Raw genomic sequence first — 17290 nt, 5'->3', positions numbered from 1 at the left:
CAGAACTGTGAACACCGTTCATACAGCCTCCAGTCTTCACATTCACACATCCAGCTGCTGGGTTAGGTGTGGTCCTACTTCACATTTCAGTGCTGTCCCTCATCACAGTGGGTTCAGTGTAGGAGAAAGCACCCAAGGTTTTTGAGTTAGCTTCAGCCTCTTAAGACCTAGCCAAAAAACTCCACCTGCCAAATTTGAAATCTGGAAAACAATCTTCTGTAATGTAATGCTATTGGCACAACAGTGTTTAAAATCTGCTGTATTCATAGTATATGATTCATAATATGTGTAATATAGATATTCTTACCGGCGTATGTACATATTCACACATCTCCTTAGGTTCTCTCCATGGCTCTTTATTATGCCATTGTTTTAATACCTGTACTAGTCTGTGTCTGCTCTCACCAAAACAAATGCCTTGTATGTGTAACATACTTGGCGAATAAAGTGATGCTGAGTAGTTCAAGCACTCCGTCTTAAATAAAAATATACTAGGTTCTAAAATACCTATCTCCATGGATCAGACACAGCAGTGTTGCTGGTGTTAAACACTGCCCATACCTACCTACTTTATACTTTGTAGCTGTATAGACTGCTGCAGTGTGTGCTGGTTATCTTAGTCTTTACAGTGTTTATTTGGTGGATTAATCTCAGTCCAACAGTGATAATGTTTGAAAAATTCAGCAGCACTGCTGTGTCCAATCCACTCACAGCTTAAGGCCACCACAATGTCAGTCTCACTGGTGCACTGAGAATAATCCATTAAATAAAAAAAAAACCTGTGTGGTGTTCTCGAAGGCATCCTGATCTTTGAAAATAAATAAATAAAAACAAATATATGTAGGGCAACAACTGGATTATAGCCTGCACACATGTATAGAATATACAGCTGGTAACAACGGACACGTGTAGAGTTTGGCAAAGATTTAACATTTTGATTAATACAAAAAACATTGTTCAAAAGATGCTTTAAAAGGCTTTTAAAACATTTTCCCTTAGACTACTAAACATGTACGGTTTTCTATGTAGTTCATGTATACATAATCATTTACCAATCCTTTTTACACTTTCTGGAGAAACAGAAACTGTTCTGATCTGTTGCCTCACTCAACACCTCCTCACTGAACAAGTGTATGTGTAAAAGCATATTTATTTATTTTTTGGTGATACAACAAAGGCCATTTCAAAACATTGTACTCTTATAGCTTTGATTTCCTGCGACATGAAAAACAAACAAACAATAATTATGTTTATCGCCTCACATTATATTAAACATCTCTTTTGGTGACAGACAATGAATACAATTAAAATTAAAACAATCAGACCAATATCCTTATAGAAAGTATTTTATTACATAAGATTACCAAGTCTAGTTTACAAATTCCAGTCATGTAATGACCGTGTGTATCCTTAACTACACACGTGTTCATATGTACATATATGTATACATATCTACCCCCACCCCTCCATTTCCCTGTTGCTTTCAAAGGATTCGTTTTAAGTCCCAATCTAAAACAACCCATAAAAATGATTTATACATAAAGATATTACAAATCACGTTCACATATTCAGCCCTGTGTCATGGTTGTTTAAAGAAAAAAAGTCCAGCAAATGGAGCTGGGCTGTGCATCTGATTGGTGGCTTGTTGAGTCACATGGCAGAATTTGGCGGTTGGTGTGTCATTCAAAGGTATCACAAAACTTGTGTAAAGCATCTTAAAAACAAGCAAAAACAAAAGCTCTTCTGTAATTTCTTAAATACTGATAAAACTTTTCCATGACTAGAGAAAGAATTAAAAATAAAATTAATAAAAGAAAAACTATGTTCAGGGAGTAGACTTTCTTCCAAAGTGTTTGGCGAGTTTGAGGAATGAGCGAGCGTCCCAACAGATGCCCTTTTTTTGCCCCCTATTTGGGGTTTCAGTCCAGTGCTGTGTATTCACAGCAGAAGGCATTTGCTGTTCTTTTTGCCCCTACGTGCTTGAAGTGCTGCCCTGGTAGCCATTTCAAACACCTCGCGGACACCATCCTTCGTCTTTGCAGAGCACTCCATATAGCCAAAGGCTCCAATACGATTGGCCATGTCTCTCCCTTCCTCAGCTTTCACTGGTTCCTGTAGGAAAGTCAGTTCTTCGTTAGTATAACTGCATTACAGCTCTGTATGACACAACAAATTGTAGATTTCTATAATGTTCCTTGACACCCTAAAACCTTAACAGGTCACTGGTTTCCAGGACAGTTCCTATATGATCCTTGTGTTTACCTGTTTCATCTTGGCTAGCTCTCTACGTGTATGTTCATCATTGCGTAGATCCTTCTTGTTGCCCACTAGGATAATGGGTACATTGGGGCAGAAGTGTTTGACCTCAGGCGTCCACTTTTCTGGAATGTTTTCTGCACAGACAGAGGACATGGACCAACAGTCAGATGATGGTTAGCTTCTAAAAAATCATTCAAACTAACGCAAAGAGCCAATTACCAACATGGTTCACGTCACAAAAATGATTAGAATTATCTGCTGTATTTCATCTGTCCTATGACATGATGAAAGAGTTAAATTATGTAATAAACTTGTTAAACAATCAGGGGCCATCCTCATCCCAATTCAATAACATTTTTAAATCTAACTCCACCATGGGAAACCAATGATATTCCAAGAAGCGTAAACAGCTCTCTGATAGACAAACAGACACATAAAACTACTATGTCAGTGATCATACATAAAAGCTCCTATATCTGAGGGCTGTTATCCTCAAGACTGAGGATGGGGTGAGGAGTTAAATAAAATAAAGACTATAAGAAAGGACACTCACCTAAACTGTCTGGACTATCAATGGAAAAGCACATGAGAATGACATCTGTGTCTGGGTAAGAAAGGGGCCGAAGCCTATCATAGTCTTCTTGCCCTGCAGTATCCCAAAGAGCCAGCTCCACCTGAAATACAAAGTTGGATTAGGCAAGTTAACAGTAACTGTTCGGTATTAAATGATGGGACTATACATCCAACATACATGCTAATCTAAACTGATAACTCTGTTTCCAAATAAGGACAGCAGTCTAAATAGGAACACTGAACCAGGGCAGAGTAACTCAAAATATTCTCATGTCAAAAAAGCTCCAGCAGACAGGGATGTCTTCATTAGCTGAATAAACTGGGTTTGTGGGTCAAACCACAATGCTGCAATACCTTAATACAGCTGACATCTTAATCCACTCCAAAATGAATATGTTTGGTGTTTGCGTCACTCAGCCCTTTGTGATACTTTCCCCAAACCTTATTTACCTTGACACAGTGATTGAGAATTTTTATGATCTTTGAGATAGACTCGTTTACAGAAAATGTAATAAATGTGTTATCACTTCCGCTCCATTTACTGAGCAAACAAGATCGGTAAAAACAGAACACACAACTGTCTTTAATAACACCTAAAATTATTTGAAAGCCTAACATTTGTGTGTGTGCGCGTGCTAGTAAGAATGTGTATATACACGCTTTACCTGTTTGCTATCCACTTCGATGTCTGCAACATAGTTCTCGAACACAGTTGGTACATACACCTCAGGGAACTGGTCTTTACTGAAGACGATAAGCAAACAGGTTTTACCACAAGCTCCATCTCCCACTATCACCAGCTTCTTACGGATTGCTGCCATGTCTGTAACGTATACACACACAGGTTAGACACCCTCTGCAGCATTAGCTCACTGAGGATAGTTGCTATGGCTACAAATACACAACTTGCATTTGTTTGCATATTTATGGACAGATATCACATACTGTCATCAACCACATGTCTACAATCACACAATGACTTACACCATGAAAGCCATGCACTACAAATCACATCCTTGGAAAGTCACTGTCACATTTAGAGACACTCTCCAGTAACTAAGACTGAAGATAAGTAACATGCACGAGATCACGCATTCCATTCCAAAAACAGCCTTCCTTTGACCAGCTCTGGTGTTCTTGATTCTGACCTTAAACTTTAGACGGTATTTTAACAGAAATTCATAAAGATCACATCCTAGCCATTTGAAAATTCAATATCAATATTGACCTGTGCTGAGACCTGTGTAGATGTGTTATGTTAAAGTACACACGCCTGAGAGGTTTTCTGCCAAAAGAAGTTTACTGTCCAAGGAAAAACATCCATCTTCGTTATTGTCAAATTTCATAATGACATAATTACTCAGAATAATGTTTTAATTTTTCTTGCACTGAATTCATTTTAAAGTATTTAAAAAAAACATTGTGTACAGCACTATTATTTTGGAGAATTTGTTTTTGTGTGGACGATGATGATAAACAAAAAACATGCAGGTTCCCTTGTCTTATAGTGACATTTGGAAATGTTTGTGAGTTTCATAAGCTCAGTATGCACTTTGCATATCTTAAGGCAACTTTTTAAAAAGACAATATACCACACACCAGCCATATTCTCAAAGATGTTTCTGAACAGGAAAAACTGGATAGTAAGAAACTGACATGGGTTTGTTTAAAAAACCCAAAAAACTACACGGCATATCCCAGCTGTACAAGTAAAAAATGATCCCTCTTTAACATTTATGGTTATGTACAAGCCCCTTCAGACAACTGACTAAAACCTCATCTCTTTTCATCATTTACACATTGAGTTTGTTTCTATGAATACGCCACAATTACCTTAAATATGGCTTGGATGTAATTTACATCTTTGCCTTCATTCCCTTCTGGCAGATCTATAAACAGATCCATGCAATAAGTCCCCACCTCTATCTCCATCAGCCCCCCTCACGTGTAGGTCGAACTTACCCGGAAAGCCCCAACCCACAATACAATAAATTTTTTTTTTGAAGTTCATGACATAGGAAACACTACTTGTCATGGTCTGTGTCTTTGAACCTGTCATTAATAACAGTACAGTTTCAAAACAGAAATGCTCCATTGTGCTGACTGCTTATTTACATTTTTTAGCATATTGGAAAGACCAGTTCCACTGGCTAACAAGGTTAACAACTTGATCATCACTGAAGGGGGTCTTCATAGCATTCGTGCTCTAAGTTGGGTTTGCACTTCTGTGTTTGACAAACAGGAAGCTTATAAAGGTCGGAAAAGGGATACTAAGCGGATCATAATTTCTTCCAAACATGCTGGGTGGGTCTTTTGGGCTTCTCCGGCTTAAGATGGCGTCAAGGCAGCAACAGATGGCTGTTCATGCCGCTAATAAACTCCGCAGAGATTCCAGGGAGTTTCAGAATTTACTCAATATGGTAAACCGCCAAAAGTGTTTCCTTTGGTGGCGAATATTAATTTGTATTTTTTTGTAACCTTAACTTGGTATAATCTTTATACTTAATAGCGTTCAACCTCGCCTTTGACATTCTTCTACTGACAGTATATTCCGCCATATAACAAATAACATTGACAACAGATAAGTTACACTTGTGGAGTCCAACTGGATTTTGATAGTTACCTGAACAGAAGCTCCTTCAAGTAACGTCTCAAGAATCCCTTGTTTGAACGAAAGTCTATGAGAGAAGTATCCAGTAACGTTACAAATATCTCTGACCTCGGAGTTACGGCTTTCCTTTCTGCTTTGATAGCTCCCTGCAAAAAAAATATATTTTAAAATATATCGTTACATAAGAATGAGCGTTGTGCTGAATGTTAAGCCAAACACACAGTGATAGCTAGCTTACGTTGCGTTTTAGCGGACATTAACTTCAAACCAGGAAAAGGTCCGCCCGGCAGCCAAGTTAAAGTTATTTAATGGATTATCATAATGAAATAATAAGTGACGGTTATTAGTCAACCGGTATTAACTAAGCGAAGGGAAAGCACAGCTTGAAGAAGACTCGTGAGGGATGAAGTCACGTAAACTGGGTTAAATTCAGCCTGTTCAGTACTATGGTGCTAAATGGGCTAAAGCTACATTCGCTAGCCACTACCGGTGAGATTTATCGGTAACATTAAACGATTTCATAAAGTTAATAAGCCGCTTTTAAACACACAAAAACAGGGCATACACACGGCTTTCCAAAATTAACGAATTAACCACAACAGAGCCCACCATTAAGGGCTTCAAAGCCATTCAAAAAATTCGACAGACAACAATGAAACGAAGCTGAAGTTGGTTTTTCATTTTCCAGCTTCTTATTAGAATGAATAATTCCACCTTAAACAGAGTAAAGGCTAAACCATTTAAGGTGGAACCGAGAATTCGAATGAGAAACCAATTTCAGCCTCGTAACAATGAAGCTCTATCCAACGGATTAACGAAGCCGTTCTTGCTGGCGGAGGAAGCGGTGTTAGTTTAACGTTCACTGAAGAAGTCTTCTTTAAATAATCTCAGAAATTAGAAAGTACTAAATCCAGCGCGCAGTTGTCCCGGGTATATTAAAAAATACATCATACGAATACTTTTCACTGAAAAACAAAAGGGAAAGTTGCTTTACCTGAGGCTGGGATTCTCTCCGTTTTTGTCCAGCGGTTTATGTTCTGCTCTCTTCTCCCCGATACAATGAGTCGCCGACGAGCACGCGCATAGAGCGGGCACGCGCGTAGGGGGAAGGGATGGCGGGCGCGGTCATGAGCCACGCCTGCGCGTGCACGCAAGCAACGGATCACTCCGTTTAACTTTATTCATGGCGGGCAAAGATGAGACGAGTGGATCTTGTCCTGTATTTTACAATGATGGAAGGTGAATATAAAAAGTGCCTCGTACTTCGTGAAGCAAGATGTGATGTTATATTTTAGCCATATACAGAGAAGTACCATCACATATATGCAGTATGTACAATGTTTGATTTGACCGTGGCATGTAAAAGCTGTCGGTATGCTATGGCTCTGTGAGCTCACTTTCCCACCTGTTTTAACCACGCCTCTGTCGCCATCTGTTGGTCAGAGCGTTGCATTACACATTAAAACCTATCAAAAATGTAGCCCCTTTGTTAATAACAAACCTTAGTAAAGTTCTCTCTACGTGTGTGAGAGTGAAAGCTACATTCCACACATTTTTTTTATTATTTTGATGTATTTTGACAGATCAACTTCACTCTCAAAACCATTATTTGGTGACAATATCAAAGCAATATGCTAAAATACAGGAGATATTAATGAGTTACGTTCCTTGCCTAATGGTACAAGACAAATTGCGCAACCTTAACAACAGTGGATCTTTAAAAATGTGGGGGGTTCTGTTGGATTAAAGTTAAGGTCTCTGTAAATCAATAGTAAAGTTTCATGATTATAAAATAACTATCCTGGTAAGACTGATCTTATCAAGGGTATGAACATCATGGTGGGGTAAGTGAGGGGTTAGACAAGTGTGAAGCATATCCAAAAGCACATAGTAATTTCCTCTGATGTAATAATGATGGAAGATTGTAGGTGTGTAGTAATTAATTAATAATAAAAAAACCCCTCACGTTTCCTTTATATTTTGTCAATATGATTTTTAAAAGCAGGTGTGCCAACAGTTCTGGACATCACTGCATGTCCAAACTGCCAGCAAAGGTCTCGTTAATATTCCCATTCACTGAATAGCAACACGTTGAGTAGCAAATGTGATCTCCATACAGTCCTTTATTGGAGACAGAAAGAAAATCAAAGAAATGCTGAGCTTTGAGCCACTGGGCAAAGAGATGTTGAGATGTACAACCAGTTGGACAACAAGATTAAACAGTATGTAAGGAAAACTTAGAACAAACAAACAAACAAAAAAAAACCTATTAGAAACCCAACCACCTACTCCACCTCCCTGTCCCATCTCTGAACGTCTGTCAAAACTATGATCAAAATGTGCTCCATAAAAACAGACCCAAATTCTACTTTTGTGCCCCTTTTAACACGTCTTCAAAACACACCAGAATATCCAACCCGACTCTCCCACACACACATAGTAACTGATTTATGATTGTGAATGCTGTACTCTTATACAACTCAGAAGACTCTTGTGGTGGCTAGAAAACATACAGATTAGCACAGAGAACGGCCTTCAGAGGTAACACACATCAAGCCACACAGGATGTTCTGCTGATCTGGGATCAGCTTCACACTGTCAAGGAGCCTATTTGAATTCAGGATACAAAAGTGACTAAACTGACTCTAGGTTGCCTCTCTTATTCTAAAAGGCCTGATATTCCCTCAGAAGAGAGACGTTTGACAGTAAAGAATCTCTAAAATGTTGCTGTATTGCTACCACCAATTAAACTGCTCAATGAAGGATTTGATTACTCTCTTCAGTCCATGGTCATACACTCAAGAGACACAAAATAATCATAGAGTTATAGCCTAGAGGTGCATCTTTCTTAAAACACGCAGTAGCATGGATCATCTGGTATGTTTCTCTCCCACAGATGGTAACGGAAACAACCGGAAGGCATGAAGCATAGAGTAAATATTGCAGCCGTTTTTCATTATAATACTATATGCTTTATTTATTCAATACCATTAGTTACATCTTCATTTAAGACGACCGGATAGCTGGTGTAATTGAGGTCACATTATTACCTATTCTACTTCGTTTCCTTTAGGAGTGTCAATCTATGCCGTGCCAGCACAGCAGGGGGCAGTAACACATCAATATTGGCTTTAAAACTTGTTCAAAACAACTGTCAAATTTAGAAGTGAAACAGTAATGTAGAGATGTACATTACGTTTGAATACACATTCAGAAAACTAGGCTTATTGGTCCATAATATATAGCTACATCCCCCACAGTGGCACAAACACATTTACAGGCAGTTAAATTGTTAACGTGGTCCTGACTGAACATAATATACGCATTAATAATCTACACGATTTCACTTTTGTATGTGAACAAACCTGTAGAAGTGCACAACATCACAATCAACAAATAATTGCTTCAAATCAAGTTCAAATTATCTGGCCTTCCTGGTATTGAATGTATTTGTCAAAGAGAGAATGTGCAGAGATGCTGCACTAGTTCAATACATTTGTAACACTTAAAGAATGATAACTGTTTCAGCTTCTTTGTTGGATAAATGTTTATGGACTGTATCAGACATCAGTGGATCTCTACCAAATTGTTCAATTCAACAATCAAACGTTCCACTTTGTTCCCGTGTTAGAACAGAGCTGCGGACAGGAAAAGATGCCCCTCTGGTTTATAACTCAGTTGTTGAAAATTAGTGTTGAAAAATTAAGGAAGACAAGGCCATAACACACAAAATGGAGGATTATTAAGTTTGAAAGTCTCCAACTTTGGCAAACCAGCGTACCTCTGAAATGATGTATACAAGATCAGTGTGGTTGAGAAACAAAAAAGTAAAAGCAAATTAACTGATGTTTTGGGCAAAAAATGACGATTTTTTTGTTTTTAAAAAAGTAGTAAACTCTTCTGCTGCTGGGAAAATAGACAAGGAAGGCTAGCAGTTACCCATAACCCACCTGGAGAGCCTGCAACCCATGTAAAGTGTAAGTAATAAGCCCCAGCAGCAGTTTAAGCATTTATTCAGAAAATCACCTCCCAGAATCCTTATGCACACACATCCATATATATACACACACACACACACACACACACACGCTCACACACATCCAAACATATATATATTTATACACACATCCACACACACCCATACATATATACACACACATACACAAGAGGGAGAAGTACATATATTCCTGTTAGCCTGTGTGTACACTGTCAAAAAAAGAAGAAGAAAAAGAAACAACAACAACCTCGAGTGCTATACGCATTTTCAGGAAAGTCCAAAGTTCTTTTGTACAATGTCAAAGCTGAGCGTATCAGTGTGGTGTTTGTAGGCTTGTTTGTGTCAGGGCTTTGTCTTTTATTTATCAATTTATTTTTGGACTGATTAAAATATATGGCAATTTATTTTATTTCTGAGTGTTTGTGGGTTCTTATCATGGCATGTGTTCCTGCACATCTTCAGCAGGATTTATTACTGTTTCTTAACTTAAATTCAGAGGGTCATCTGTGAGACTTTGCACTCATTTGTCTGTGTGTGTATGTGTGAGAGTGTTAGGAGTGAGCAGGTGCATCTTCAAAGCTTATGATGCTGGACTCCTGGCCAGTAGGATTCTGGGTAGTGCTGGGTGCTGGTGGTGAGGGATCACGGGTTGGCAGCAGAGGCGCATCTGTCCGAACTTCATCATCGTCATCATCTTCCTCATCTTCCATACTGGGCCATGCAGATTGGTCCTCCACTCGCTTTAGACGTTCATTTAGAGCTTTCAATGCCAGTTGCCTGTGGAACGATCACAAATATTATATGATGCTATATTTTAAAATATATTCAAACATTTATTCACTTTTCACAAGCATAAATGTAAAAACTTTGACACTGAGCATTATACAACCTTTAAAAAAAGCAAACATTACTAAGATCACAAGTGTATAAGAGAAAACAAGGTTAAAAGGAAGATGACAGGGAGAAACCTAGTAAATCTGGACCACAAACTAAAGCAATTTAGTCTTTATAGATGCAGAATTCTCTACTGTTTTACTTTTCAAACTCCAGCTACTTTTTTCAGACAAAAATGACGGTGACTTGTGACTGATAATGTAGTGGAAGCACATGTGACGTCTGAAATCGCAGGAAGATGATTAAACTGGAAGAAGAAATGGATTCCTTGGGTAGCAGCAGCAGCAAATATGAATTTATCATTTTACTTTTAAGCACCGCAAATAAACAATGCACATGAGGGGTTCACCCTTGATCAACAGAAAAAAAACAACACAGGGCTTTCCAGCACCTATTTTAGGATCTAAAGCTGTATAACCAGCGCTTCTGAAGGCATTTCCATAGGTCAGTGGGGGAGTTTGTGTGCTCTTCCTCTCATTAAATCTAATCCCAAGTCTCAAGTTTCCTTAACGTCTACATTTTTATAGTTAATGTGTTGTTTGTTCTAGCTATTTTGTAATGCTACTAACAAAACGAGCAGTTCTGCCACTGTCTTTACGGTAATTTTTTTAGACTGCATCCATGACAGTGGAGCTCTGATTGGTCAGTCTGATTTTAATACATTTGTACAGCACAGAACATAAAACAGGTTCTAATTGAAAAGTCGACATTAGTTTAGAACAGTGTGAAATACACTGTTAATATGTAACACTTGACCTGCATTCTTTTGTTGATACAAATTTGACTCTGTGAATAGGTCTTTATTAATTCACTTCCCCACAACTCTAACACTCAGCCAACAAATGTGTGTTTTCTACAGGAAAAAAAGGCTGGATCGGATGACAAAATCTAAAAAACAAATCCAACCCAACATTTTAATAACAACCTGACACCAAAGTCCTATGACACAAATGTATAAATCTCCATATAACCTATACTGGTGTGTTTTGGGCAGAATTAGTTCTATATTAACAATGGTATGCTGCATTTTTCCCCCTGTATTGCAGCTCTTACCGTCTCCTCTCAGCATCCTGTGGGTCTGTGCCAGGCAGGCTGATGGTGATGGAAGAAGGTGCACCGACATCATAGCGTTTCACCATTTTCCGACACACCTTCATCTTGACCAAGACCATGTGCACCAGACCAGCAACAAAGCCCACAGCAGGCTGCAGTGCTTCTGGGAAGAAGGAGGCAAAGGCGAAGTGGTCCGACATGTCTCCGCGGCCACGGCTGTGTCTCTGGTAAAAGCGCAGGTACACCCATCCTGCTAATGCCCCATAGCCACAGCCTGCTAGTGGTGCTGAGCTGTCCAGGAGCCCAGCTAGCCGCAGGATGGCTAACGCTAGCAAGGATATCGCCGGGGCTGCCTTGAGCCGAATCTGTGGCACCCTAAGTACTGTCGTATCGCCTGAAGTCTGCTTTAGAGCCACCAAAACACCACCCAGAAATGCTGGTGCACCAAACACATGTACCGCAAACAGGTATTTCAGGTCGAATGTGGCGGCGTATGTGAGCACATATGAGAGGCCAGAAAGCAGTCCAGCAGAAATGTTCACTACAGCGAAGAAGATGAGCAGCTCCAGAGCTCCCCAGAGGGGCTCCAGCAGGCGCCCGGCAACAATCACTGTGGCAATGTTTACTGCCACGCCCCACACGTGCTGCTCCACCACAGGGTGGGTCACCAGAGTCCAGATCCAGAAGTTTGGTGGGAAGAGGTAGCCAGGTGTGACACCGAGCGCAACATGTGTCTCCACTACCCACGAAATGAGGTACAGCAAGAGCACTGTGGCACAAATAGATTTCACCACCACACTGGTGCTGGCCAAAGCAGTCAGAAAGTGCTGCTGCGCCACAGGCAGATAACGGTTCATGTTTTACAGTTTTGACTCTTCCCGTCACACACAGGACACGGGCCAAAGGAATGATCTTTAGTAGTCAGAGGCTCGAACGCTGTCAGGGTCAACGGGGCCTGAAGAGACAATGTTGTCTTCAATCCTTGACCTCCAAAAGCACCATGGCAGCTTCATCCACACCAAGGTACCTTCCTATATTGAGACAGAAAAAAAATGAAATTGAAACATTTTTCAAGAAAGCTTCAGAGGGAAAACAGATCAAAGGTAAGCTGAAAAAGATACAGCGAGATGGCTGCCTGGAGCACATCTGATTTCAACATTTACCTTTATAAGCAAGCTTACGAGATTACATCTCCGTAAAGTAGCTAATCAACTATGGCAATTTGCAATGGTGTAATTTGCAATTACAACTCTGTGTGCAATTAATACATCAACAGGGCACTTCACAAAGCAGGTTTCTCAGGTTGTGAATTTGAAAGTAAACATACAGACGACCCAAAGACTTATTCAATCTCTTGTATCACATTTCTATAAATTTCATTATGTTTAGAAACAAAATGAATGAACATATCATTCCAGGACTGCAATTGTCCTTTTGGCCAAGTGTTCTGCCAAAAAAATGCCTTGTATTTCCAATCTTCATTGCCAGAGCAAATTATCTGGAGACTTATCCTGGTTTCCATTCAAAATGTTATTTATGAATGTGTGATGCTGTCTGAATACATTATCTCATTGATTGATGTGCAGCACCTCTCTGTGAAATCTTCCGCCGGCTAAACAAGACTTAGTGAGTTAAAAAGCCAGGTTCAAGAGGTGCTTCTAATCTAAAAATAGGTACAGACTTTTTAATATTTCCAGCCAGGTTCAAATTCTTCTCCAGGATTTCGTTACACAAGCGGCACTAAAACTGTTATTATGAAAAAATATATTTTGTTAATGTTTATAACCGAAAAGTTGAGTCAGTGGTGGAAAGGAAAATGCCCTCAAAACATGTGAGAGGACCCAGGATTGGGGTTTTTACGTCCTCTGGTCAACATCAGACCAAAACAACAAAGAGCAGTATGTAAAAATGGAGCAGTGTAAAGATTTGTGGATTTACAATGGGTGTATAATTATCTTTAACGTCATGTTATGAGTTGGTTAAGAGTTAAAATAATAATACGGTGTGAGGCAGGTGAACAGTTATAGTTAAAGGCCCAGTATCGTCAGCCAGACTTTGGGACAGGTAGAACTGGTTCTAGTAAATATAAAAAGTAACCTCCAATTTTCGAAGTATTTTAGGTATCAAACTAAAGAAACTTAATATAGCTTATATTAAAGTTTATTTAAGTTTATACGACCAGTACAAATAACTTTATACACAACTGCAGCTGTCTCCACAAACTATGACATTTGCTAAGTCACCTAAGGAGCGAAGCAGCTAAAAGTTAGCAGAGCAGTTCGATAAGAGTTGCTAACTTAGACTAAAGCCCTCCGAGTTTAAAACAAACACCCGAAAGATAATTAAGCCCTTAAACGTAAAAATCCACAAAGTTTATATCATTAACATTAGCCAAATATTTATAGCCCGAATTAATTCACCTGTGACATTGCTATCCTACATTAGCTGCCTGGCTAAATAAACATCTGTGAAATTCCTAATTTAAAGCTTTACAAACCTGAACCTTGCCAAATTTCAGAACTTTCCCTTCCACCTTAAATTGCGTAGAACGTAAAGGCTTTGATACTTAGTCGAGAGGAATCAATGGAATAGAAACAACTCCAGTTTCACAGGAACTTAAGCCCTCAGTATGTTTCGCAAGCTAGCGTCAGTATTTTCTTATCAACTTGACAAATGTTCGAGCTTAAACAGCTTTAACAACCTCTGGGATGTTAAGTCCTTGTCCTCTTATCTAGAAGATAAAGGGAGGAGAGTCCAATATTAACATCTGGCCCCAGCGTCATGTCCTCCCATGTCGGCCCGGAGTCTCAGCTGAGTCCGCGGATCCAGAAGGCCTCCTGTTACTGTTTTCTCTAAACGAAACGAGGAGAGCCTCGAAACCTCTGTGCCAGAGTGTCCGCACGTCCTACTTACAACTGTATTTACAGTACTGTTTTGAGCGCTAAAATAAATGCTACGGTATAACACTTCGGGACTTGTGCAACTCCGAGTCTCTGCCCAGTTAAATCCTCCACTGCGATAAAGCACAAAACGCCAGATTTGCAAACGTCACCACCGCCAGCGTGAGTGTACGGCATCGCGGCGCTAAGCCTGATAGGAAATGTAGTCATTTACAAGGAACGCAAACCGTAAACACATAACTCACTGTTTTAAATGTAAAAGCCACCCAGGACGTTTTAATGTACAAACACAAGAACAACCACAAATATTTGTAAAATTTTAATTTTATACCACTATTTGTTTATATAGCGCTTCACACGCCCTGAGAGCAAGGAGACGGCGGACCACTTTTGACCCACTGAGGGCAAAGTTGGAAGTCCAATAGTGTTTTGCACAGCGTTTTCTGGGCGGACCGCTGGTGATTAAACAAAATTATAGACAAAATGCCACATTTAAGCACTTTTCCATTCACAGTCCAATTTGCATTTTTTCTCCTTGATTAGGTTCTTTTTGTTATCTTTTATAAATAAGATTAGTAAATAACTTTAATCCAGCACAGTGTCAACATTTTCAGCATTTAATAATTTTATATCAGGCTTATACTCATTATTATATCTCTCATAGTTGTTGGTAATATTTGTATTAGTTTGTTTTCCAGAATAAAAGTCTCTGTGAATTTAAAATGTTTGAGGAGATTATAAATGAGTTATATCCGGTACAGGACAGTAATCTGAGTGGTCTGATGGTGGACCAGCAGTGGTCTACAGTCAGTGGTGTGCCAGCCTCGCTCGCTGTTATACACACACACACACACACACACACACACACACACACACACACACACACACACACACACACACACAATTACTAATTCTTCAGATGACTGGAGCTTGATAACAGTGCTTTGCATTCTGAGTAAGGTCATTAATTTTGTAATCAAACAAGTATTCTAGACCAAAGAAAAAAAGCAGAACTATTCACAACTGAAGAAGGGAAAAAAGTTAAATTGTAGTTTTGCCCATTTTTATTCATTTCTTCTGCTGCAAAGCCATGTTCTGTTTTGTGAGGGCGGTTGCTTTGAGTGATTCAGCTGTTTAAGGTGGAAATAATTTCTATACGGTTCTGTATTCAGGGCATATGTGCACCTGCTGTTTTTATATTATATGTTTAAGGCGTCTTTATTATATGCAGAATTATATGTGTTCAAAAAACAAACAAACATAACATTGCTGTCCAATGAAAAGACATATCTTCAAAAATGGTAACTTTACCCACTTTCAGTGGAAGTCAATGTTCCCTTCATCATTAAATTATTACAAAGTGTATATGACAGAGGCTGTGTTCAAATGCAGTACATTCAAACACAAAGTCTTAAAAAATGGAGATATGTGTTTTTAATTGGAAAGCGACAATAAGTCAGAATTAATTTGAGAAGCCAGCAGTGTTACTGTGAGGACAAGTTGGCTTTATTTCTTCTTCTAACTCGTCTGACTCACTGAAATGAGCCGGATTTTACATCAAAATCAGAAAACAACTGATAAATAAAGAAAGAGTTGTTCCTTCAATCTCTACCCTGGCTTTTGTTCTTCATTAATGACAGACAGCAGAAACAAATCAAAGAGCTGTTTCATCATGAAACCAGTTGAATCCAAATCTTCTGCTTTTTTTTAGAGGTGATAAACTTCAGTCATTCAGTGGAAAAAATCTAAAGCTGCTTTTGTGCTCAACTGAGATTCTCCATCTTTTAGTAAATCTCTTGAACTTGAAAAATGGTATTTGATTTTTTTCATTTCTTCACTTTTCTCCATTCACTCTTTCTTTGTCTTTCCCTCCCTCCTCTCTCTCTCTCTCTCTCTCTCTCTCTCTCTCTCTCTCTCTCTCTCTCTCTCTCTCTCTCTCTCTCTCTCATATTCTTATTCTGTATATTATGAATAGCACTGAGGTCTGCATTACTCATCAAGCTGTCAAAAACAGAGCTCAATGTCTCTCAGCTCCAGGCCTGTCATCTACAGCGGTGAAGTAAAGGAGACGTGTGTCAGAAAGTCATGTACCGGATCTGTGAAATGGAATCATCACAAGGCCTGAGACACCGTGAGTGACGTGTTGCATTCTCCTCCTTCTTTAAGCTGTTTATCACAGCCATAGGCCGCACACAGCTGAATGTAGTTTTGCAACCATCCCTTTTTGTTTTGACAGAAATGTTTGTGTGTTTTGGAGGAACTTACAGAGGCACAATAGCTGTGATATTGCCTGTCATATCACTCCTTCCTCTCATTCTCCCATTCTTCTCATCTTCTTTTTTCCTTCTCTTTGGGTGGTTTATAAGTATCATGCATCAGACCCAACCATTTACTTCCACCTTAATTAATACTCAAGGCATAAAAGGACAGAAGTCCAGAGAAACCTTGATTAGCCACTAGATTAAAAACCGTGAGAGATGACATGAACTCCATTGACTCATAACAATGGCCCCTGTCAAGAGGTGGATTGCAGTAGGCAGCAAGAGAAAAAAAACAAATCAGTTCTTGGAGTTGGTGTTGGAAACAGAAAAACGTAGCAGAAGTAAGGACCTGAGTTACTTTAACACGGGCCAGATTTTGATGATGGTTATGTTTGATCAGATCATGTCCAAAACAGCATGTCTTGGACGGCTGTGATTATTCATTTGTTCATTATCTGTAAGCGCTTATCCAGTTCAGGGTTGCGTTGGGTCCAGAGCCTACCTGGAATCATTGGCCGCAAGGCAGGAATACACCCTGGAGGGGGCGCCAGTCCTTCACAGGGCAACACACACACACACACTTTTGAGTCGCCAATCCACCCACCAACGTGTGTTTTTGGACTGTGGGAGGAAACCGAAGCACCCGGAAGAAACCCATGCGGACACGTGGAGAACACACCAACTCCTCACAGACAGTCACCTGGAGCCGAACCCACAACCTCCAGGTCCCTGGAGCTGTATG

General features: G+C 39.5%; 2 protein-coding genes across 3 annotated transcripts; both read right to left on the bottom strand.

Annotated features, from left to right (window-relative positions):
- Positions 1-1199: 1199 nt before the first annotated feature.
- rhoab (ras homolog gene family, member Ab) lies at positions 1200-6596 on the bottom strand. The gene is made up of 6 exons (XM_066643202.1): positions 6438-6596; positions 5456-5589; positions 3498-3655; positions 2813-2933; positions 2263-2393; positions 1200-2112 (listed from the first exon to the last, which is right to left on the bottom strand). The coding sequence occupies exons 3-6, from the start codon at positions 3651-3653 to the stop codon at positions 1939-1941; spliced, it is 582 nt and encodes a 193-aa protein (XP_066499299.1). The 5' UTR covers positions 3654-3655; positions 5456-5589; positions 6438-6596; the 3' UTR covers positions 1200-1938.
- A 957-nt stretch (positions 6597-7553) lies between these two features.
- Positions 7554-14466, bottom strand: tmem115 (transmembrane protein 115). 2 transcript variants are annotated; one of them, XM_066644704.1, is made up of 3 exons: positions 14089-14466; positions 11388-12418; positions 7554-10217 (listed from the first exon to the last, which is right to left on the bottom strand). In XM_066644704.1, the coding sequence occupies exons 2-3, from the start codon at positions 12242-12244 to the stop codon at positions 9992-9994; spliced, it is 1083 nt and encodes a 360-aa protein (XP_066500801.1). In that variant the 5' UTR covers positions 12245-12418; positions 14089-14466; the 3' UTR covers positions 7554-9991. The 2 variants fall into 2 exon arrangements, with proteins under 2 accessions (XP_066500801.1, XP_066500802.1); XM_066644705.1 differs by lacking the exon at positions 14089-14466 and adding an exon at positions 13885-14018.
- Between the last annotated feature and the right edge of the window lie 2824 nt (positions 14467-17290).

This window comes from Hoplias malabaricus, chromosome 14 (genome assembly GCF_029633855.1).
Source record: "Hoplias malabaricus isolate fHopMal1 chromosome 14, fHopMal1.hap1, whole genome shotgun sequence".
Lineage (NCBI taxonomy): Eukaryota > Metazoa > Chordata > Actinopteri > Characiformes > Erythrinidae > Hoplias > Hoplias malabaricus.
This window is presented reverse-complemented; position numbering and strand designations above follow the sequence as displayed.